This window comes from Seriola aureovittata, chromosome 16, assembly GCF_021018895.1.
Source record: "Seriola aureovittata isolate HTS-2021-v1 ecotype China chromosome 16, ASM2101889v1, whole genome shotgun sequence".
Lineage (NCBI taxonomy): Eukaryota > Metazoa > Chordata > Actinopteri > Carangiformes > Carangidae > Seriola > Seriola aureovittata.
Genome location: NC_079379.1, coordinates 9216322 through 9240252, shown reverse-complemented (window position 1 = coordinate 9240252; position 23931 = coordinate 9216322). Strand labels below are relative to the sequence as shown.

The following is a 23931-nucleotide window of genomic DNA, read 5'->3' as shown; positions in this document are numbered from 1 at the left end:
GTACAATGGATAACGCCACTTGGCCAGGTGGCACGCATTATTTATCAACTTCAATTTAATAGAAAATAATCTGAAAAGCAACAGCACGGACAAGCTTGTCAGACAAGCACGAGAACTGACAATGAAAGTCCATTTCTGATTTTATTGTTCGCATTATAAACTGTTCCATCGTCGGACTGTCCATCGGGGGCACCGTGAGAATCAAAACAAGACATTATACTGAAGTACTGGTATGACCAATTATAGATATCAAACAGAGGGAATTAGAAGTAAAGGCTTGTCTCTAATAAAAGCCTGCCTTAAGGCCTGTTACCTTCTGTACTTTTTGGCTGTTTCAGCCAAAAATGGAAGGTAACAGCAACAAAAAACATCCCTGAACAATAACTGTTTGACACAAAACACCATCACCTGACATTTAATGGTTGTGTTCCTGCAGTGCAGCCTGTGCTTTAAGAGAGTGTTACATTCTTTGTATGACAGCTAGCTAAATATAATGTTGCTACTGTGTAAACCGAAGCCTATAGACTTTTAGTCAAATTACGACAGTGTCAAGAGGCCAGGACATCCACCTATTATTTCGTCTCCACTGAAGAAAATACATTCATATAGAAAGTGAATGTCTCCCAACTACTTTAATTAAATTCACTTTTTAAAGAAGTTTTAGCTCCAGTTCAGAGACCACAGATCTTCAACAAAAACAGGGAGCAAAATGTCACCTTCAGCTTTTTATTACTGTATAAAGATACATTACTATCTTGTACATTATTCCTTTATTTAATAGTTTGTATGTTTCATACAATGCACTGGCCTGATAAAGACATAAGATAAAGACACATTATAAATTAAAATGACAATTTTCCAACAGAAGAACAAAGAAAAAACACAAGGCAATATCAGGAATGATTAACTATGTGTATGGTTGTACATTATCATTTCAGAGACTTATGTATGAAAATACTACTACAGAGTATACACTGTTGTACATTTGATTAAATTAGATTTTTATGTTTAGAAATTTTGAAAGCTTTGCTCTCTCATTAATGGCCAAATGTTGGCAACAAACTCCTATTTGTTCTCCTCCTCAGTGTCCAGCAGTGCTGTTCACAGCTGGAGCTACAATGGCCCAGTGTGCTCCGATGGAGGTGATGGCTCCATGGACCCGGCCACTGATGAAGCGCAGCTCGGCTTGGCTGTGGGTGGGGTACATGTTGAAGGAGTGGCCTGAGGGCTGGCCTGCACTCAGCGTGCGACCCCTGTTAGTGGTGAACACCACTGACTGCAGGTAGTGAGCGTATTTTCCAGAAACCTGGATGATGGCCTCGCCTTCAAACAGCTCCATCTCTTGGGGCTGGCCGTATTTGTAGCCAACAACAGGAGACCACAAGAAGCCGTAGCGGAATTGGATCCTGATGAATGAAGGGGAAAATAGACAAATTCAATGTAAGAGGGCATTTCCGATAATTGCTGCTCATAATGTTGCATTAAGAAAAAAACAGTAGATGCATTTACAGATCATCATCGAGTGAAGCAAGTCACTGTATTAAATATAAGTATTTGATATTCACCCTCTTATGTAGTTAGAGTACGATTCCCAAACTCTTACAGCTGTGATTCCTCCCTCTCCAGTGATAGTGTACGGGTTGCCGCGTCCTGAGCCCACTGGTGTGGAGAAGGAATAGTACTGAGCCTGGGCTGGAAGAGGAAGAGATACAAATATATCATGAATCAGTTAACATGAGTAAAACTTTTAAACAGCAGTGTCATAAAAAAAAAAAAAAAAAAAGCAGGAGCAAGGATATACTTTATTTTTAAATGAAATCTTCTAAGCATACTTACAAGATACATACATTGATTGTATGAGCATGCCTAAAAGGAACAATGTTTAAGGTTGCAAACACTCCTCTGCTATCCTACTCTATATTTATGCCCCAATAAACTTTATAAACAAAAGAATAACACATTGTAAAATACTATGGATTTTGGTCGACCCATTCCTAATATTCATACTGGTTCTACATGTTCATTCTCATAATTACAAATATCTGATAAATATTACAAATACTGCACAGGGCAAGTTGCCTTAGAATTATACTATTTCCAAATCATGTTTACTGATGCAGTATCTCTGTTGCTTGTTGAATTTTAACACCCATATGACTGATAAGAAATAAACATGAATAAATGGATACTTACCGTCAGTTAAAGCAGAGGCTACAAGAAGAGCAAAGATGGCAACAAAGAACATTCTGTGAAAAAAAGATAAGATTATTTAACTCTGCATCTCATTTGTGAGCGATTATTGTCTACTGTTGGAAGGATAAAAACAATGACTTCTCACCTGTCTGATTTGTAGTTTCCTCTGTGATAAGAATAAACCTTAAGCAAACCAGACAGAAAATGTAAGCATGTTAATAATCAGGGTTTTGTTTGTTCTAAATTCAGCATTTCAGAATAACAGTTTCTAACTTTGTCTACTTTTGGTTGCCTATATCATTATCTTGGAAAAGAGATGACTTAGGTTCAACAACTGGTAAAATCAATGGAAATCAAAAAGTAATACTCACAGTTCAAGTGTGCATTAGAGTGAAGCTAAAGCATCAATGTGTAGCAAAACACTCTGGTAGTACTGTACTTATAGTACGAGTAACCGGAAAAAAAAAAAACTTTAACGGTCCTTCCTATAAGCGGATGCAATAACTGCCGGGTAATCAGACAGAAAGATGTGGGTGTGTTTTTGGTCTTTTATTATTGATGGTATGGCAGGAATTTTTTTCTGCGTCAACATGTCAACAGTCTTCTGATGCTAGCAGTGATGTTTACAGCTGGATATACAACACCCCAGTGAACAATCAGCAGTATGTTTATGTCATCCTACTTTTACTGAAATATATATAATAAATTTTACTGTACTGTGTGTAAGCTTTGTGAGTATGTATGTTTGTGTGTATGATAAACCTGTGTAGATAACTAACATGTGAAACTGACAAATAACATGTTCCTTCACAAATAAGAAACTGAATACCCCAAGTTTTGCTTTAGCTAGCACCAAGCTACTTTAGCCTTGATGGGACTTGTCTTAACCTCTCTCCTTAAGAAAACTGGAAACATGCAGACTATTCAGTTTGGTATGGATGTTCAGTCAATGGGAGGGTCATACTGAAGCGTTCCATTGATCAGATTTGATTCCTGCAAAACATCTGTCTACAAGGAAACAAATGCATCATCACTTGTCGTAGACTGATTCATGTGCTCAGCATTCTTGCAGGAAGTGACAGCCTTTTTACTTTTCATGTCATGACCTTTATTTATAACATTACGTGTGACTGGCGCTACCACCTCATGAGAAATTTAATCTGCACATACCTCATCTCTTTTTACTTCACGGATCAATGTTTCTGTAAAGAAACGTCCTGGAAACCAGTTCTTGAGGCTGGAATTCATCAAAACTCTCTAACCATCTATCTGTAATAATAAAATAAAACATACAGTAACTACACTATCATGTGATACGATTTTCCATGACCATTGACAATGTTGGGTTGTGTTGTTGTTGAGTATTATTAAATTCAGATTCCTCCATCAATCACTAACTCACTCACACACACACACACACACACACACACACACACACACACACACACACACACACACACACACACACACACACACACACACACACACACTGTGTAGGTTGACATACAATGTTTTTCAGCAACAGCGTCCAAAAATAGCATCGTCCCCTCTAGGCTCTTTGCTAATGCTAGCAAGCCGACTTTTGAAAAAAGTGGAGGTAGATGTATATCTGTTTTTCTGAATTTCAGTCTCTCTGATATCATTTTCTTTCTTTCATCTCTCTCTTTGCTGCTCCACTGCTCCAACCTTTGTTTTCCATGATGTTTTAAGAAGCACAGTTTCTCACCCAGCTGGTCAGCTAAATTCTTATTTGCAAATAAAGTAACTCTGTATTCATTTGTTTGTATTTCAACAAAAACACTCAGAATTGATCAAATCTGATTGAAAGAAAAAAAAATGTCAAGATGAGGCACAGTTGTTGGGGGTTTGGAGGCCTTCTAAAGGTCAGAGGCCCCTGGGCACCGGCCCAATATCGGCCTGGTAGATAATCCACGCTTGGCCCGCTTATCCAGGAACACATAAAGCTTTTTTAAATTGATGAGTTTTCTTTTTGTTTTATAAAGAAAATAAAGTCCATTTACTGGCCCTGTGTGTTTCTTTACGGGCCCTCTCTGTATGCCTGTCATTCATGGTGCACATATGAGCATGGTATAAAAAAATTAAGGGAACACTTAATCATCACAGTATAACACCAAGTCAGTTAAACATCCGGGATATCAATCTGTCCATTTACGAAGCACAAGTGATTGTGAATCAATTTTACCTGCTTTGGTTCAAATAAAAGTGACAACAGGTGCAATGCAGAGGCAAAAGCAAGACAACCGCTAAAAAGGAAATGGTTTTGCATGTGGTGGCGACAGACAGTTGCTCTCTCCTTCTCCTTCCTGACTGATTTTTCTCTTGTTTTGTGTTTGGATAGTGTCCTTGTCACTACTGGTAGCATGAGGCGGTACCTGCAGCCCAATCAGGTTGGATATGTAGTCAAGCTCCTCAAAGATGGCACATCCATACGTGCAGTCGCAAGAAGGTTTCCTGTGTCTCCCAGCACAGTCTCAAGAGCATGGAGGAGACAACAGGATACCGGCCGTTACATGAGGAGAGCTGGACAGGGCCGTAGAAGGGCATCGACCCAGCAGCAGGACCGGTACCTGCTCCTTTGTACGAGGAGGAATAGAAGGAGCACTGCCAGAGCCCTACAAAATGACCCCCAGCAGGCTACTGGTGTGCATATTTCTGACCAAACTGTCAGAAACAGGCCCCATGAGGGTGGCATGAAGGCCCGACGTCCTCTAGTGGGACCTGTGCTCGCAGCCCAGCACTGTGCAGGTCAAGAACACCAGAATTGGCAGGTCTGTCATTGGCAACCTGTTCTCTTTACAGATGAGAGCAGGTTCACACTGAGCGCGTGACAGGCGTGAAGGAGTCTGGAGACGCCGTGGTGAGCGTTATCCTGCCTGTAACATCATCCAGCATGACCGGTTTAGCGGTGGGTCAGTGATTGTCTGGGGAGGCATAACCTTGGAGGGTCCAAGGATATCCATGTCATAGCCAACAGTACCCTGACTGCTGTTAGGTACCAGGACGAAATCCTCAGAGCGATTCTCAAGCCAGAGTGTGTAGGCAGTTCCTGGATGATGAAGGCATTGATGCCATAGACTGTCCAGGAGCTCACTGATCCTCTGATCCAGGTCTGGGAGGAAATTCCCCAGGACGCCATCCGCCGATTCATCAAGAGCATGCCCAGACATTTTCGGGAGTGCATACAGGCACGCAGGGGCCATACACACTACTGAGTCACATTATGAGTTGCCATGATGAAATTCACACAAGTTGGATCAGCCTGTGATTTAAATTTTTTTACTTTGATTTTCAGTGTGATGGTGAATCCAGCCCTCAATGGGTTGATGATTTTGGTTTCACTCAAAGATCTGATGTGTGATTTACGTGTTCCCTTAATTTGTTTGAGCAATGTATATATATATATATATATATATATATTCCTGTTCTGTAACTGCTGGATGCGTAAATAAGCAACTGTTTGCTATATGTGAATGTCATGATCACAGCTAGTTTTCACTATAGCCTATGATTAGACTCTTTAATGCAAGTTAATTAATGCTAGTGAATACCTAAAAAGTACAGTATGCCTTAATATGACATGCCTTTTACTGAAACTGTTTCAAAATAGAAAACAAATATCATCTTCAATTTGTCTCCAGTTTAATACTAACAGTAACTCCCAACATTAGGGGTGTTCTGTATGTATGATTTTACAAACCCCGATACATTCCTCAAAAATTCAATAACTGACAGAGAAAAGGCAAGTTTTTCCTTATCCAAAGACAGTCACAATCATCCTTTACATTAATTATAAGAACCTCAGTATAACAGGCCATGAGATGTAAAAGTGCTGTGGTCTGCTCTGTTCCCCTGCATTGTGCCTGGTACAGTGTAATGAATGCTGAGCTGCAGGAATTCAGGCAATGAAACCCAATGCCTGTTTGAATTACTGTGCTACAGTATACTGCAAAGCTGCTTGTTATGTGTTATATTAACACATCCTTAAATATCTCATTAACATAAGCCATAAAGAAAGTGCAAAAGAGGCATGTATGAATGGAAGCATAAGAAGCCAAAAGCTAGGATGTTATCTCTCTGGAGCTTCCAGAGCTTGTGAATTAGAACTTCAAAGTCTTTGGAGATTTCCCAAAATATGTGCATGACAGCTACAACTCACACATCCACAACACTGACAGGAAGAGTTTTCAAGTATCTACAAAAATAGCAGTAAAAAATTCTTTGCATAATCCACATCAACTTATCCACTAAACTTTGTAGTCTCTGTATCCCCATGTTATTGTTCTGCAAGTGTCCGCTGAACAGATCCAGGCCAAATTGTATTTTTAATCCTCCTCTTAGCTGTCTGATAATGCCTGAGGTTATTTCACAAGTTCCACTGTGCCAGCCAATTAAGTGTTAAGAGGATTTCCAGTACAACATTGACCCAGGTGTTAATATCACACCAGCAGAGTAATGATCACTCCATCATCCTGGCCCTGCCACAGCATCTCCCCTTCGAACGCAACCTTCCCATGTTTCCTGGCTCTCATCAGAATCCCCACCACCTTATCAGAGATCCGGACGTATCTGTCAAACAGCTGTCCGAACGTGATGCGGGTCTTTCCGTCTGGGTCCGGATCAGCCATAGTCCTGATCACGTAACACATGTCAGCGATCTCACGGTGGATGTGTTGCTCGGCACGTTTGGCTCTCTCCGCTGTTTTAGTACCTTCCTTGGGGCGTCCGTAACCTTCCTGACCCTTCTGGAGGCGGAGAGACATGGAGTAATCATAGTCAAAGTATTCACTGAAGGGGTTTAGTCTCTGGTTGACGGTGTGCTCTGATGCCCAGTTCTGCCAGCGACTTTTGAGATTTCCCACAGCACTGTATTTCTTGGAGAGAGCATTGATCTTGTTGGCATCTTCAGCTTCCTTTTTGTACCTGGAAGGGATGTCGGATTACTTTACAAATAAATATAAATGTACAATACACTCAATCTCTTGAGCCTACAGGGAGTAAGGGAAGTTCCAACAGTTGCAATATGCAACAGTAAGCGAGTTTTGCACCAAAAATGGAGAGGAACCAGCTGGTACCGGTTGTCATTGTAATGTCAGAAAGACATTGGACTCTAACGACTCATTAGATGTTTGGAAGATGTTGGATTTTGGTTACTTAACAATACAACTTAAAACCAAGAAAATATCAATGTCAGCTGTCATCAGTGTTCTGTGTCAAGTTGATGTTAATATTAGATGTTGTCCTGACATCGAACTTTGTGCCTGTTTGTGGCTGTGTAACATATTGCAAAGGGCTCTGTGCTCAGCGCTTTGGCGATCATGTTAATGCCATTTAGTGTTTCAGTGTGGGACTTAGTGACAGCTGATAGACGTGCTGAAAACGCATCATGTCATTATGCATTATGTTTCAAAGAAAATAAAATCAGATGTGCAGAGTTTATTTTTATGATCCTTTGTGGCTGATAAATAGTACTTTACTCTCTAGTATTAGTATTTTCCAGGTGTTGAGGAGAAGGCAAACAGCAGGAATATCATACTTGCTAACGTTAACATGAGTAAGGGAGGTACTTTTTTAGTGTACTTTAGCAGTAAGCAGTAAGTTGAGATTTTGGACAAAGTGTCATCACTGACAGCTGTAGAGTCACACAACTGTAATTTTGGAGCTATAAATGGCAACGTATTGCCTTGTGTGACTTCTAGCAGAATTTTTTGAGGGCACTATATAGGGGATAGAGCGCACTATACAGTAAATAGGTGGTGATTTCAGACACAGCCTTTGTGAGGACTGTGATAGCATTCTCACAGCTATAGCTGCTGTGTCTCGCTGGGATCGTGGAAAGGTGGCAGACATCCATCATAATGTGGCAAAGTGGAGTGCCACACTGATCTCTAAACAGTAATTTTACTTGTTTCCAACAAGTGGCTTCATTTCCAAGAGCTGAACATGTTCATTTAAAAGGTATCATGAAACTGTATAATGAGTTCTGACCTTTAAGAATTTACCAGATGGAAGAAAATGTTATATTATTTGGTTCAGAAAAAAACTTCTCTCTTTACTAAAAATACAAACTAAAGCTCACTGATACTCACGTTGGGACTGCAGGTCTTTTAATCTTCACTGCTGATTCGGAGTCTCCTTCACAGTCTTTTTGCTCTGTTTCTTCTAAAAAGTTTTCAGTTTGTGTTTCAGTGTCCATTATGTCCAGTCTCTCCTCCTCTGTCTCAGGATGTCCACTCTCCTCCTTATCTGTACTACTGGTGTCTGCCTCTTCTGGTCCTCCTCCTTCTTCCCCGAACTTCTGCTCATTCTCCACCTGCTTCCAGCTTTTGGTCAGTGATGAAACCATGTTGGAGCACTTCCTGCGGCGCGTGGGTGAGCTTTTCTTCTTCAGCAGCCTGTCAATCTCCTCTCCTGATGGCAGAGCCTCACCCTTGATCTTCTCGGTCAGGAGCTCGATGGCTGCACTTTTCTCCTGAACCCCGCTGGTCACCGTCTTCACCACCTGCTTCGTCTTGATACGAGACTCCACTGGTGGCTCAGCCGAGGTCATAACCTCCTGCACCTTCCTGTGAGGAGTTGATGTCTTTTGAGCTTCTCCAGAAGTAGTTGCATTATTTTGAGGAATTTCTGTAGGCTGGGTTTTAGAGGTAGGAGGTTTCTTGGGGACCCATGTCTTCTTGGGTTCCTCTGTTAGTCTTCCCAGTGAAGATGGGGCCCAGCCAGTTGGTTCGCTTGCCTGCTTTGTCTTGTTCGCCGTCACCCACTGCTGCCAGCTGCTCGTCAGGCCGCACACCATGCTAATTGTGCGGAGCTTCTTGATGTTCTTGTTGGTCGATGGTTTCCTCTGGGATGCCTGGCTGCTCTGTTTGTCAGACATAATCAATGTGTCAATTTAGGCACAACTAAGTGAGCTGTCAGATTCGCTACAATAAACTCATCTCCTCTCCGCTTGAATTTCTTTTTTATTGTAACTTTTTTCTCCCTCGACTGCTGTCTACCCTTACGCTTGCAGCTACGGCTCTAAAATGGGGAGGGCAAACCCTAACATGACAGTGGAAAGTATTCGAGTCATCCCAGGCTACAGACCTGATCGTGTTTCCCTGACACTGGTCACCCCTACGTACTCGTGTTTCACCACAGATTCTGGAGCTTGTAACTAGAGGTAATCAGGGCAGTTGATCTGTGAGTGCTAAGTTTAATTAGTAAGTGCACAGATACATGCAAGATCATCAAAGACATAACACTTGATATTTGCTCTGAATGTCCCCTATTAACTTTCTAGTTTATACAAATTTTATATTGAATCTTTTTATGATATATTATTCAAGTAAAATACATATATACTATATGTAAAGAAAATTAAATAAGTTCTAATCAAGGGTGATAATGACTCATAAAAGACTCCCACAAACTTTGATGACCTTGTGCACTGGGAGATAATGAAGTAATCTCATACACTACTCAGTATTAAGTTTTCTCTGCTGCTGAATGTGGTTTCTTTCAGGGAGCGGGTGGTGATGATGGTTGCTTAAAAAAAACTTCAACCATCACTGTGTTTACAATAAAAGAGGTTAGAATACGCCCTCTGAGCAGTACTACTTCTTTTAGGGCAGGAAAATGAAACACTCAGAACTTCAATATTCAACTTCAGTCCAGTACTTGGGTAAATACACTTAGTTACTTTCCACCAAGTTACATAATCTTAACAATACACTGTGAAAGTATAAATGAAAATGTTACTTAAGCATGAAATAATATATTGTATTATAAGTCATGCATTTTTGTATAATTAGCTTTTGGAATTGTATCTATTTTATATGGTTTTAACAGCGCTTCATGTTTTATATGCTTGTCATGTGCTTTGTATGTATCTTAATGTAAATATAGCTGTCAGATAGTGGAGAAAAAAGTACAATAAAATACAAAGTGACATGAAATGGAAATAATCAAGTGAAGTGAAAGCGCTTTATAGCTGCACTTCCTTACGGTACTTGAGTCAGTAATACATTCCACCACTGGTCATTCCTGTTGTCAGGTTTGACAGCTGCAATAGTAACGCTTTCATGGGGAGAAGTGAGGAGGTTAATGAGATGACATACTTTTGCCCTCAGTGTTTCAGGGAAGGAAAAGAGAGATGCTCAAAAGTTGAAATAAAACAGAGACATCCTTCCTCTGTCACCTGGAGCACCATATAGATTTAAAATCCCACAATTAAATCTAAATAGGGTTTAAATACTAAAATCATTTCACACATATTGTTTAGAAAAATCCTCCATACAAGTTTAAAGATCAAATTGCAAACGAATGAAACTGAAGAAAAATCCAGAAACAGAATCAAAATGAGACTCTAAATTTTATTATTTATGGATTCATGGCTGAAATTATATTTTATAAATGCAGTGACTGGGCAACCTACATAAAAGCTTTTGAAGCTTATTGGGGTTGTCCCATTTTCACCTATTGCTACTATTATGTTTGTATACTTGTATTTTATTCTTTATTTCTGATTTGTGAGTGAAATAAAAGGAATGATGATTCTAATAATCTCAAAAACACACAAAAAAAAAGACCACCAGTTTGTTTTTCTTTGTGTGTGTTTTATAAAGCTTGAAGGAGCTGCAGCCAAGAGAGAAACAGAGGGTATCACAGATACAAGGCGACACTTAATCCGAGGTGAGAAAAAAGAAACACAACTTCTGACCAAGGAAGAATGTGATACTTGGAGGAGACGTATATCTCTTGCTTACGCATGAAGCGGTTTAGTCTTGCAATGCAGCTGGCCGTGAGATCACAGTTCCCTCACTCACTGAAGAGAGCAGAGAGCAGAGTGCTGTCATTTAGCACCATCAACATCAACATTATGCTTTGCAGGATTCAGTTTGGACAGAGGTGTTTAGTGCTGTTTTTTAAGAGCTGCGTTTTATGTGAACATACAGAATGTTATTTTATGTGTGTTGATTTTCAATATCCATATGTGCAGGTGGGTGGTTGTATATAAATAGAACTTGGCACTCACGCATGCACACAGACATGAAGTTGCAGCTGTTGGCAGTCCATCATGGAGAGTGGAAGTGACTCATCGAGCATCAGCACAGGACGTCTTCTCAAGCCAAGTCAGACCGATCAAAACGTACAGATTCAAACAGGAAGGTTAGTGCCCCTCCACAAGGACAAACAGGTTCATTACAGTTTCAGGCTTGGTGATGAAAATATAATACATGGGTTGGAGACTGTGGTGTAGTGTCTTGTTTACAGACTGTCAACAGCCAGTGACTTAAAAAAAAAAAACCTCCTGCCAGCTTCCTTTTGTTGATTTTGGTTGAAAGAAAAACCCTGTACACATAAGATGCTGCTGCTGACATGCTATTACAACGTCTTGCTATAAAAAAAGAAAAAGTCCATGTAACCATGTCAGAGGGTTTCCTTGATTTAAATCACACAGGCTTCAAGAAAGCATCAACTGAGTTCCTGTTAGTGCAAAGTTTTCCCCATTTTTTCACCCTTAACTACTTTAAAGCTGAATGTGAAACTTTATTTATTGTGTTTAAGTTTTAGTCTTTAGGCTGAAGCAGTGGTTCCCAACCTGTGGGCCAGAGCCCACTGGTGAGCTGCGAAGGGATTGCAAGTGGGCCAACCAATCATTTGCAACACAATACAATTTTTGGTGAAAAGATGTAGTTATAAAAAATGAAAATGTAAATAATGTTTTTAAATGTTTAAAAAAAAAAAGACCTTAAAAATGTAAAAAAAAAATAAAAATATTTAAGCCAATGATGAATTTTTATGTTGTTGCCAGCCGGAATAAATCGGACTTGTTTGCTATCTCAGTCTGTTTGCACTCTAAAAGATCACATCCATGGCAAAAACTGTGAGTATCAAAATGCATAGCTGGTTAGCAAACAGGCATTAAAAGAAATAATTAAAGGAAAGCGAGTCAAGAGACAGGTGGTGAATCAACAAGTGCCCCATCAATCAATAAAGAAAATTAGGATTCCCCTGCTCTCAGTTCAGTCCTCAATGTTCCATCGTTACTATTAAAAAAAAAAAGTGATCAGAGAATGAATTACTTTGCTTCTGTATTGCTACAGGGTCGGACGTGGGCTGCCAACATTTTTGAGATTTGTGGTCAAGTGGAAAAGGTTGGGAACCACTGGGTTATAGGTCTTAACGGAGATGATGAGATGATAGAAAAACAGTTAAATATAGTATAACTTTATAAATATAGACAATAAATCAGACTCAGTAATGTGATTTACACAACAATATCTTTTTAAAATTGCAAACATTTTGGCCACTAAAAGCCTCTGGTCATATCAAGACCAAATAAAACTGAAGCTGCAAAACCCTTGAGTGTAATGAGTTGCCCAGGGTGAGTTTTACTGCTCATGAATTCAACTTTGTATTTGTAAGAGGAAGATTGTGTTATTTGTGCTTTCAAAAGTTCCTCAGTCTCACTTTAAAATCACCTCATTACACACTGTATGGTCTGTGACAGTTTGTTCCTGCTCATCATCGACATTACATAACATTTAGACTGCCTCAAACTGGCCAAAGGGAAATCACACATGAAGAATGTTGAAACAAATCAAACAAACACACCAAAAACAAACCAGACCGGCTGATGGAGGCCTCGGAGGAAGACAACATGTTGGACGTGTTACAGATGAAGCCACTTTAATGAGGCTCAGGCCCAGTTTACTCAGGTGTTGGCCATTTCCTGATGTCCTTCCCAACTCTGTCCATTGGCCTCTGAGCCAGGAAGCCAAACCAACCACACAGGAATGAGCCAAAGAGGGCGGGACGTCACAGCACTGAGTACTTTATTCAAGACTAGCTTATAGCACAAAGGCCCAATGCCATCATAGGACAAACAGCTACACACAGTCGTGGCTATGAATCACCGGTGAGCTGTGTGTTTACTTACATGTAAACTTTCTCTTGTAATGTTAACGTTAGGGTTCGTTCCTTCCAATGCTTGAATTGTTAACCGTTCTCGTTTCCTTTTTTTTTTTTTTTACGCTTCTGGGCTTCCCCTGGTAACTTTCAATACTTCCTCTCTGTCAGATATTTTTGATTTCAAGAAAAATAGTCACATGTCACATTAGGGGCACACAGTCTGTCTGTCACATCCATGACAAGCTTTTCTGGTTCAGTGCCTGGAGGATTTCCTAAATTTGTCTTTTTCAAGCATGGCTGGGTATTACCCCCGAGGCTGCTCGTATCTTTATGTGACAGCAGATCTGCTGGGACCTGGGACAGTTTTGATGGCAGTTGAAGCTGCTGGAACAGGAGGATCATCCATCCTTCTTTTACACAATAAAAATCACAGCTGGAGTTTCATTAACTAAAAATAATGAGTTTGATTTTTTTTGGTCATTCTATATAAATTGTTAAATAGTTGTACAGCATTACAGACTGAACCAATAAAAGGCATTTATATTTTAAATTTTACAGTAAATGTAAGATTGGCAGTCTACCAGTAGAGGTCGCTATGACTTCAGTGTTGAGGCAGTATGGCGCTCTACAATTTAAAGCAAATATGGACCCTGAAGCTCTTAACGTTTAATAGTGTGATTCAGGGACGTATTTGAGCGCAGCAAATTGCACAGTACTCAGTTTATTGTGCTGATATTATAGGAATTAATTATTTGGCTTATTTGGCTGCTTTAGGATTATGACATGCATTTTCTGCTAATGATATTAAGCACAAAATACCAAAAAACAACAACAAAAAAAAAACCACACATAGGATCTATTGGTGCCAAATATGATGATCATGCCCATTAAAATGCAATTAATGAGCCATTCATTTCAATTGGACTTTGAAAACTGCAATGGAACAATGTCTTCAGATAGTTTCCATCCTGCCTAAGTGTTTAAACATTGTTCATAACATTCCCTCAATTATGGGCTGCTCTGATGATTTGGGCCAAATAAACCGGGTGGTCGACTCTACTGAAGGCAGCCGAGGTCTGAGTGCACCTGTGTTTCCTGTTGCTTATCAACATCTGCACTGTTGCTGCTGCTTTGTTTACTTTTCGCTTCTTGTTCTGGGATTGTTGTTTTTGGCCATCCATATTATTGTGCATTAATTGTGCAGGAATGCATCTTGCGAGGTTCTCTCAAGCTGTTTCGCTGACCTTTTATGCGTGATGCAGATTGGTGCTGTGCTCCGGGCGATGTTTGTCGTACATACTCGGAATGTTGTTGCAACGAGCAGATTGAAATCGTTGACAGAGATGGTCAGAGCTGTCATCTGGATTGCAGCAGTATAAGTTTGGACAGAGTTTATTTGTAGGAACAGTAAAAAAGACTAAATAAACCAGCTGTAACCAGGATTCAGAGAATGTTTTTTTCACTTCTTGTCTTTAGAGTTGAGTTGATTTAACGTGTTTTCTTTGCCGGGACAAATTAACAATAACATCTCTAACTGTCAAAAGCATTGCTGTTGACAAATCATCTGAAATAACTACAATGAACTGCACTTTTGATACATCTGCAGAGGGTTATTGCCTTTCCCCGATGCTGACCTCAACAAGGAAGCCAGCCGCACAAATCTGTCCTGGCCCATGAAAAGTAAACCACTATGTAATCCACTAATACTTCCTTCCGAAGAGGCTGTATGTTATTGTTTGGCTGTGCCACTTGGCCCTGATAAATAAAGATGGGAAAGACAGTAAATTAAAGTTAAGAAGGGTCAGTGAGGGCCGGCCAGGAGGCTGAGAGAAAACCTGGTCCCCTGCAGAGGGAGCGACAGGATGACAGAGAGCACTGCTGGAGCCAGACGAACTCATCAGAGGCCGACAGAGGGTTAAAGGTCACTGGTCTGGATTTATGTGACGGGTTTCACGACAATGTTTTACATGATGAAGAGGATGGAAGCAGAAGAGGAAGGAATATGATAAAAGATAAAAACAGGAGCTCTTTCAAGTGGCAAGTGTTTACAGTTGTAGAAACTTTAAACTGCCCTGTTTAGTGTTAGATGTGTTTTACTGTGTGTGTCATTGATAACCGCTAATGGCTTTGAATAGCATCAAGGGTCTACAGCCATGCTACTGGCTCTGGTGCTTTGAGCTAAAAGAATTGTACGCCCACATGAGTATGTGAAAATGAAAATGCAGCTTGGATTACTGCATTTTCGTTTTAATTGTCTTTACTCTGCTGGGCTGAAGAGCAGCAGGAGAACAGGTGTGCTGACTGGGCAGCTCACACAGGTGCCTTGAATGTTCTTTGTTCTGTGTCCTGAGCTCATTCTCTGTTTGCCCTTCAGCTAAGCTGCTTCCCTCTGTCATTTCCCCTTTGTTCCTGAGTGTGTTGAATGAGTTTATATCATCATATTTCCTCAAGTCATGTTTATTTTGTTTTTAAGTAGAACATCTAATATCCTCGGTTTGGTTCTCACATGGTTATATATTTAAAGTGAGAATGTATCGATGTACTGATTTTGATTTAAAATTGTTTGTTGTTTTATTCAAGATAATAAGATTATTGACCTGTGCGTACACTTTCTTTAGTTTGTAGAGCTTTAACCAGTCACACCTGACTGACAAGCAAAAGATGAAATACTTTCAAATGGAACCAGCTGACTTCGTCTCCTGCTTTGCTCATATTCATAAAGTCAAGTCCAGTCAAGTGTGTGGAAAATTACATTGCTATCATGGAATTACATTTTCAAGTTTGCATGATCATCTTAATAAAGTCCTGTGTCAAGTGTGTCGAGTGACCTACTGTATATGTGGCTATTTTCCCAGTACAGTAGAGCTCCATTGATTTGCTTTTCCAGTCAGAGAGATTGAGCAGAAATGATACCAAGTTGAAGTTATATCTTAAACTTCATATAAGTTTCTGGGTTTTTGGGAAAACATCCGGGGCTTGAGACCCATAAGACACCCCCCACCCCCTGCTCCGCCTGTGAATGCAAGCAAGTAAATTATGACAAGTTTTTATAGGAAATTTGGTTTCTATGGAAAACTAGAACCATCAAGTGAAATAAATACAATAAATACCACATTACAAAATCAAGTCGGGCTAATTTTTTGATAAAATATTGATGAATTGCATGCGCGATCATCTGCATTTTAGAGATATTGAATGTGTTAGTCAAACATATAGGCTATTTGTTTTTGCGACATGATCTTGTTACCGGAGATCTAATAAAAACATGTTACTTTTGGCTTGCACTGCATCAGTCAGCGATCACACTTCATTACTTCTGACCACAGCAGCCTCTGGAGCAATAACTGGCCACACACTTCTCACTTGTAACATTAACTTTTATAATGTCATGGACACTGAGCTCTGAAATCAAAAGCTCAAAATAGGACCTGTGCATTCGTTCTTTGTTTCTTTCCAACATATCATACTTTCTGACATCCATACCGGTTTCCCATGTTTTTTTGGCTAATTTATAACATAATAAAATGTCAGAGGAAACGACAAATAAAATAACACTTCACTATATGAATTTTAAAAAAAAACAAGAGAATACTCTCTTGCCTTAACTTCCCAGGATGTCTAAATGTGATTTATAGTCTCTCTGGGATCCATATCAGCTGATTCAGCCTTTTACTAAAATCCTCAAAATTTACAGCTGATACTTTTAAGCTCTTAGGTAATCCATGCAACCAAACAGCCTTCACATTATTATCAGTTTGAATGGCTCTTGCCGGGGCCTGCAGCCTTTCTTTGCTTCACACCCTCTGTGTACACCAAGTGTCATTCTAACTCCCACAGACCATCAATCATATCGTGCTCCCTTTGAGTTTTTCTAGATGAGGGAGTCCCTCACCTCAACTCACGTTTACATTCTTATCCTTCTCCATTTATTTTGTTAAACCACAGGACTTTCTACTCAAAACCGGCATTGTACAATCCAAAATTGCTTTATAATTGCAAGTTAAATAATCTCATGATTTTTCCTCTCTATAGCTGGACAGAATATCTGTTAATTTGATAATCAGTGGCAACAACTTCTATTATAAATATCAAGACGATAGATAAAAGTCGGCCTTTAGTAGTCTTGAGAAATCAGAGTTCAGATAACATGCTGTAGATGTGGAAATTGTCTCAGTTTAATAAAATGTTCTTTTGAGGAAAAGCAGTGCTTCTTCTAGTTTGCAATCTAACCTCAAGTCTCAATAATCCTGAAGGAACCACAGGTCTACCACAGCGAATGACTTGGAAGTGCACGCACTGATGTCAGCATTTAATATAATGATTTCAGGTCGACTTGCATTTGATTAATTTACGGGTTCATTCCCCGGTGCCCTTTAACCACCATACTCTGTGTGGTGGCAGCTTTTTAAAACACTTTGCATCATCACTGCTTGATTCTGGGCCAGTTCTGTGGTTCCTTTAGTTGCTGCTCTTGGTGATTGCCCCGCAACATGAAAACATTTAAGACTGAGTCATTAATTTTAACACAGGCAAAATGATGTCACTGTCACAGAAAGCCAAAACATGGGGCTTTCCTTTCTATCCTAACTATGCATGTAATTGTACAGCTATGCAGCAAACGCATGTCCAGCAAAGGCTGAAGATAACAGTTGACCTTTGAAGGCTTTACTGGAGACACTTTAAGATAAACAACAAATTTAAAGATGATTGCAAATAAAAAAAATATTAGATACCATGAACAATAGACAAAAGGTCATATAAAATGAATCAGGCTACAGTAACAAGGATAGGAAAGGAAAACATCCCGTTATTCTCACAGTTCACATGTTATTCCAAGATGGTTACCCCATCACAAATCGTCCAAAATTAGCTACTTCTGCTGTGTTATACATTTGAACCAGTTCTTCAGCTAGTGAAACCACATTCAAATAAAATTTGTCTAACTCCTGATTTAATATATACGGGATTTTATTTAGATTTAACTGCCAGTGCCTTAATTTTGCTTCAGGATTGTTGACACTTCTCTAGTTGTTTTCCTTAACTAGCAGATACAAATTACTTCTAAGGAAAGACATCGCATGCGGAGATTTTCATGGCTTGAAAAGGTGGAAAAGATCTAAAACCAACCCGTAAAAGTTTGCCTCTAGTGACCAATAGCGAGGCCAAGCAGACTGCCACGGAGGCGTCACATATAAAAGGCGAAGGGGTAAAAAATCCTCCTGGCAGAAGACCACAGGGGAGCTTTGTTTGGCTGTTCACGCACTGTACATTTACATAACCTGCCTACATCCGGATTTGGTTCATTACCAGGGATGAACGGAAGTATGTGGACCTCTGCACTGACATTTCTGGTCTATAAAACCCAGACTTTAGTCCAGCAAACCTGGAGTGTATGCAGGAGTTTACTGATCCGTTGACACCTCTTTTCTTTTTCTTTTTTTTTTTTACAGAGCCTGACAATAACCTTTTCGCTCTGTGGTGTTGATGAGACTGTACCTACGCTGCCCTTTTTATCTTCCAGTGATAAACAGCTGCTTAAGTGTATTAAATCAGTTGACATCACTGAATCAGTGTACACTTTGTAATAATGGATACAGCTACAACAAAGCTTCTGGAAGTTAATGTCAGAAAAACTAGGCGTGCCTGAGCAAGTCTCCGCACATTTGATTATAATTCAACTGCAAAGCCTGTCAAAAAACTGGTTTGCCAATGACAGAAGATTATATTGTGACCTGTTAAAGGTCCCTCCATCAGTCTTGATACTCCTTGTTTTCTCTGTCGTCTGCTGGCTCTGGTGTTAAACTCTGCTCACCACAGGAGATCCTTCCACCGTCTCGCTGACTTTTCTACTTAACTGAAGTTCAATGATCTCAGATATCAAATAGTAATGGTTTGTGCTTGTTCAAATCTCTTTGCACAATTGTGTGATTACATGTGAATGAGCAAGGGACATGTTCTGTTTTTACTTTTGTTTCCTTTCCCTTTGTCTCCTCAATAATTTTATTAATTTCCATGTGAGCAGGTGGTCTCTTTAGGGGATTCATGCGCCCTGACTGTTCATACTGCAGGTACTGTATTCTCTTATATCTGATTTGGTCGGGGTCCAACGCCGTCCGTCTGCGTGCAGCTCGGGCCCCCAGCTCCCAGTGGGAGACTCATCGGCTCAGCAGCCCTCAGCTCTTCCTCAGTGAACAGGAAAGGATCCATTTTCAGCGGAGCTACGTAGATGTAGATGTAAGGAGCTGGTGGTGGTGTGTGTGTGTGTGTGTGTGTGTGTGTGTGTGCATACGTGCGTACTGTATGTCGAGATGACAGGAATGTCCACTGGAGACAAAACTTCCCCGGAGTTTGGAAGTGGTTCTCAGTACCTCCTGTCCTGACAACCAACAACAACGAGCTTAAGACCCACATAGGTGTTTGCCAGCTTGTGCAGACCCACTTCACCCTCCGCTGCCTCGGACTCTCTATAGAACACATTCCAGCGGGGGTGTCGGGTCAGTGCAGGCGCTGAAGGACAGACAGCGGTTCGTGGGCTGCGGTAATTTGTTTAACCTTTGATTAGGCCCAGGAATGTCAACTATGAAGAGACACTACAGGTCCCGACAGCATCCTTTGACACTTTGGCAATCTGTCATTGCCACTAGCAAGCAAGCGAAGCCAGTCACCACTCCAGACAATAGTCACTGCACCGACCGGGCAAGAGAGGGAGTTCTAATCTTTGCACCATCTGGTTTGGTCCTGAAAAAGACGGAAGAGAGCACGTCTGTTTATCTACGTGATTTATCTCATGTCTTTCTGTGCCAATAAGCTTGCTTTGTGCGACACACAGTACAGTATAGCATCTGTGCAGGAAGATTTAAAGTGATGTTGAAGATATTATCATGAAAGGACTTTCTTTTCTTCTTTTTTTTTTAAAGCTATAGTATGTCTGCTTAAAGAAAGATGTAACAAATTTTGGAGCCCTGATTTTAAACCCACGTCTATCATCGCATCAATTTGGCTCAAAGAGTGAAGCCTTAACGCAGATTGAAAACATTAGTGCATCACATGCTCTTTTATTTAATCTAGCAACACAACACTGACCACATGTTACAAAAAGATGTTTAAATAAATCTGCAAATCTAGATTTGAATGAGGTAAAAGCAGAGTTATCAAAGGCACATTTCTCCAGGGTTATTATCTTAACTCCTATGTTTTATGCTCAACTTCAAAAACACCATTGTACTTCTGGCAGAGTATAAACAGAAAAAAAAGAATAGCTTTCCTCAGGAAAGCTGATTTACGTACACACGTTAAATTATACAATTTTAGTATGCTAATAAACATGTCAATTGTAGTTATACAAGTTCCAGATACACTTTATCTTCTCGCCACATGTACCTTTAGTAAATACTCCACAGTAGATTCTGTTGTTATAAGCTGGAGTTATGAAATATGTGTTCACATGGATCACTTGGTGGAATCATTAATTTCATGCTTCATATCCAACTCCAGCTCCTTTTTTTTTTCTTCTTCTAACTTGCATTGATGAGAAACAGAACCTGGCTGGAGTGTGATACCGTGTAATGTAATAATATGTGTGTGAAAAATATCTTGGATGTAACTTGTCTTAATGATCTGCTGTTTGTCTGAAGGTCAGAGGTTAGGATATGAGGAAACTGAAAGGACCAGACCTAAGATGTTTTATAAAGTCCTCTGCAGTTAAGAAATGAGATGCAGTTAAAAACTCCAACCTCATCCTCTGTGAGTGTCTGTGTGAGTGACAACAGCTTAATATAAGCATTTACATCTTAGTGATTATAGAAGGGTCACGACGTGGTGCATCATCATTACACTCAGGAATATACTGCATATCTGTGTATTTCTGACAACACGCATCACTTGTTTATGCAAAGGTGCATTTTCTTACCCCCCATACGCACACAGCTGTAATTGTACCGCATCACTAATTAAATTCCACTGAAATAATGTCCTTGTTTTTCCTGTTCCGCAGAGGTGAGGTGATCACTCACAGTCTGAACCTTGGCAGGTATTAGATGTTTCTCAGCCAATAATAAAGGCAAAAGGATCCGAGTCCAGAATCTAATCCAATAATAACCTCACATCTTGAACTCTAAAAATAATCACACTCTGTCAAGACAGCAAGCGCGTAACTGCCAGCAAACACTGCAAGTGACCCTCGTAACTATTACTGACTGCACGTCATCACTTGAATTCAAGGTCACTTTAAAAACTGAACATGCGTTTGATACATGATGCAGATAGAAATTCAGTATACACTGTACAGTACAAAAGACACTTTATCTCACTTTGGATATTGTATACAGTTGGAATAACAAAAATAGTACTAAAAACACAAAATATAACACAGTTGCAATATTTATGAGCCGTATTCTGTGGGCAACGTTTTAATACAAAAAAAAAGAAGCCATATCTCTAATTTGTCTTCTTAAAGCGTTCCAGATATGTTCTGTCCTGCAGGTTAAGAGTCACTGCTGCTCTGTGATAGCTGCTTTGCATTCAGAAGAGTTCAAGCCCTCCATATTATTACAACACAGGTCCCCAGGAACATGGAAGAATTGTGGTTTGACATCATGCTTCACCCTATATGGTGCTCAAAATGTGCACAAATCCCAGGTGTGAGAAAACACACCTGAACACATTTGTCCATAAAAAAAAAAAGTGTGAATCTTGTTTTGGAACAGAAATCAGTTCAGGTGAACCGCATCTTCCTCCCCACAGCTGCTTTTCAGTTCAATGAGGGGTAAGGTTATGAAGCAACAGTAGCGCAGCAGTATCAGCTGCTCTGGGGAAGGACCAGGTTGAATAAAAGATTTACTGGATGACTCCCAACGGCCGGCGAAATGAGATGAGACAAGAGGTTAAAATAGGAAGCGTCCCTCTAATGTGCTACGTAGCCGTTCAGAAGATGAAGGTTCACGAGTTCAAAAGACTAAGAAAAGTCCAGTGGGCGGATCATCATGGCCGTGGCTCGTAGAGAGTAGCTGGGGCCCTTGAAGTAGTGCCACTTGATACCATTCAACTTCCCTATGTGTTGTCCTTGGGTGAAGTACATGCCGTTAAGGTTGGACGGGCCACAAGCGTCAAACCACCAACCTGAAGACAGAAGAAGGACAAGGAGAAACACAATGTTATGTTCAATACAGAGTAAGGTGATACTGTCTGATTAAACAATGGAGCAATTCTGTTGTATGTCATCAAAGATAATAAATAAAGCATTGAGTTAGTATCTCTGTTTTGCCAAGGTATTGATAAAGTCACCTCAATCATAAAGTTTGTCCTTGATAAAGGTTGAAAGTTTCCCATGGCCTCTCCCACTGGTCCATGGCAACGCTTCAGACACCATTTCACTGCTATCTGCTCAATGTGTTACTGTCACCGGGTTCATCGGCATGCCAGTACCTGTTGCCGAACACGTTTTGTACCTCGTTCTATTTAAAGCAGGTTATGTGTATTGGCTCCAGTGGAACATCAGAGAAGTAGATGGCATGGGAAACTTTTATTCTCCTCCCATTTCATGATTTCCCTGAAGAGCATCTGTTATTTGGAGAAAGGGTGAGTGTGCTTGGATTCAGGGGACAGGTCTTTTTTTTTCTTTTTCTTTTTTTTTTTTTTTTACATAATTTAAGCCACACGTTGGCTTCCTGTCTCTTTTAGAATTGATTTTAAAATGTCACAGCTTAACGTTTACAAGGATCTGAATGGTTTAGCACCTTCATGCTTAGTCAACGGTCTCCCCCTCTTCTACCCGAGAGGCAGCAATTATATTTCAAATGACACACATACACTTACTGGATATAAAATCTATTCAATCCGACTAATCTGCTCTGGTAAACACACCCTCACTGATACAGTCAGATATAGAACATATGCGAGGCATGGCATGTGTCAGTCACACAGTGACAAATGGCAGCACTTCTCCTCACCCCTCCGACAGACCTGAATACCACAGTGGACTACAGTATGACATTTCACTAGACCTGTCAGCAATCATCAGGGGCAATGCTCTGCCCTTGCTGCTGGCATGGATCACACACATATAAATTTCACATTTGATTGCTGCTTCATCAAAAGACACATACGCAGTATAGCAGAGAAACTGCCGGACACCTCCTTACATTTCCACGACTGCATATAATGTCAGAATGCTGGCGCCAGTGGGAATTGAATATGAAATTGCACTTGCTCCGCTTTAATTTTTTGACATGAAATTCAATGAGGAATGGCCCTAAGGCTGGAGAGCTCTTTCAGAAGAGACGTTGCACCTGACTAAAGGTTAAAGCAGCTATAGTCAATATGTCTAATTAGCAATGGAATGAAGGATTGTGGGTAATATGAATGGGTTGCTGAAAGTGACCAACCTCAAGGGAAATTATTACCCAACTGTGCAGTGTACCTCAGCTCTAAGGCCTGTTTTAGCATATTTTAGTGTATTGTTTTGGTTTCAGAGCCCACAGGTTCATTGTTTTGATCACGCACGCTGCTTTCATCAATTTCCAGCCACAACAGGCAGTTGTTTTCACTAAGTAAATTCCAAATGACAGACAGACAAAGTTAGCATTTAGTAGCGAAAGATATTTCCCTCAGGCAACCTCCAAGGCTGAAAAATGAAGCCAACACGGAAGTGCCAAAAACTGCAGTTCCTCTAATGGCCACTTGAGACTGTCTCCAAAAGGCGGAGTCAAACACTGCCAAGATGGCAATGGCAGGGCAGCTCACTCTGAGCTTCAAAACTGCTCTTCAGAAACTTGTGGGTAACGTCACGGAGGCTACGTCCATCTTTATTTACAGTCTATGAGAGCA

At 40.3% G+C, this 23931-nt stretch overlaps 3 protein-coding genes across 3 annotated transcripts in view; all 3 read right to left on the bottom strand.

Moving 5' to 3' along the window:
* Nucleotides 1–1081: 1081 nt before the first annotated feature.
* LOC130183968 (zymogen granule membrane protein 16-like) lies at nucleotides 1082–2245 on the bottom strand. Its single transcript, XM_056399679.1, has 3 exons — nucleotides 2194–2245; nucleotides 1566–1692; nucleotides 1082–1406 (listed from the first exon to the last, which is right to left on the bottom strand). The coding sequence occupies exons 1-3, from the start codon at nucleotides 2243–2245 to the stop codon at nucleotides 1082–1084; spliced, it is 504 nt and encodes a 167-aa protein (XP_056255654.1).
* Nucleotides 2246–2338: 93 nt separating this feature from the next.
* Nucleotides 2339–9214, bottom strand: abrab (actin binding Rho activating protein b). Its single transcript, XM_056400263.1, has 3 exons — nucleotides 8301–9214; nucleotides 2565–7134; nucleotides 2339–2376 (listed from the first exon to the last, which is right to left on the bottom strand). Exons 1-2 carry the CDS (start codon nucleotides 9086–9088, stop codon nucleotides 6651–6653), a joined length of 1272 nt encoding a protein of 423 aa, XP_056256238.1. The 5' UTR covers nucleotides 9089–9214; the 3' UTR covers nucleotides 2339–2376; nucleotides 2565–6650.
* Nucleotides 9215–20133: 10919 nt separating this feature from the next.
* angpt1 (angiopoietin 1) overlaps nucleotides 20134–23931 on the bottom strand; it is a 54187-nt gene continuing 50389 nt past the window's right edge. Inside the window, exon 9 of the mRNA XM_056400038.1 lies at nucleotides 20134–22224. Coding sequence (XP_056256013.1) covers nucleotides 22061–22224 — 164 coding nt within the window. The 3' untranslated portion in view covers nucleotides 20134–22060. The remainder of the gene's footprint in view (nucleotides 22225–23931) is intronic.

Bases quoted from the DNA above. Each gene is read 5' to 3' on its own strand.
- abrab (XM_056400263.1), bottom strand. From the start codon at position 9,088: ATGTCTGACAAACAGAGCAGCCAGGCATCCCAGAGGAAACCATCGACC. The intron at 7,135-8,300 runs GTGAGTATCAGT...CATCCCTTCCAG, and splicing joins AAAAGACCTGCAGTCCCAAC to GTACAAAAAGGAAGCTGAAG.
- LOC130183968 (XM_056399679.1), bottom strand. From the start codon at position 2,245: ATGTTCTTTGTTGCCATCTTTGCTCTTCTTGTAGCCTCTGCTTTAACT. The intron at 1,693-2,193 runs GTAAGTATCCAT...TTCCTCTTCCAG, and splicing joins AGCCTCTGCTTTAACTGACG to CCCAGGCTCAGTACTATTCC. The intron at 1,407-1,565 runs GTGAATATCAAA...TTCATTCATCAG, and splicing joins TACTCTAACTACATAAGAGG to GATCCAATTCCGCTACGGCT.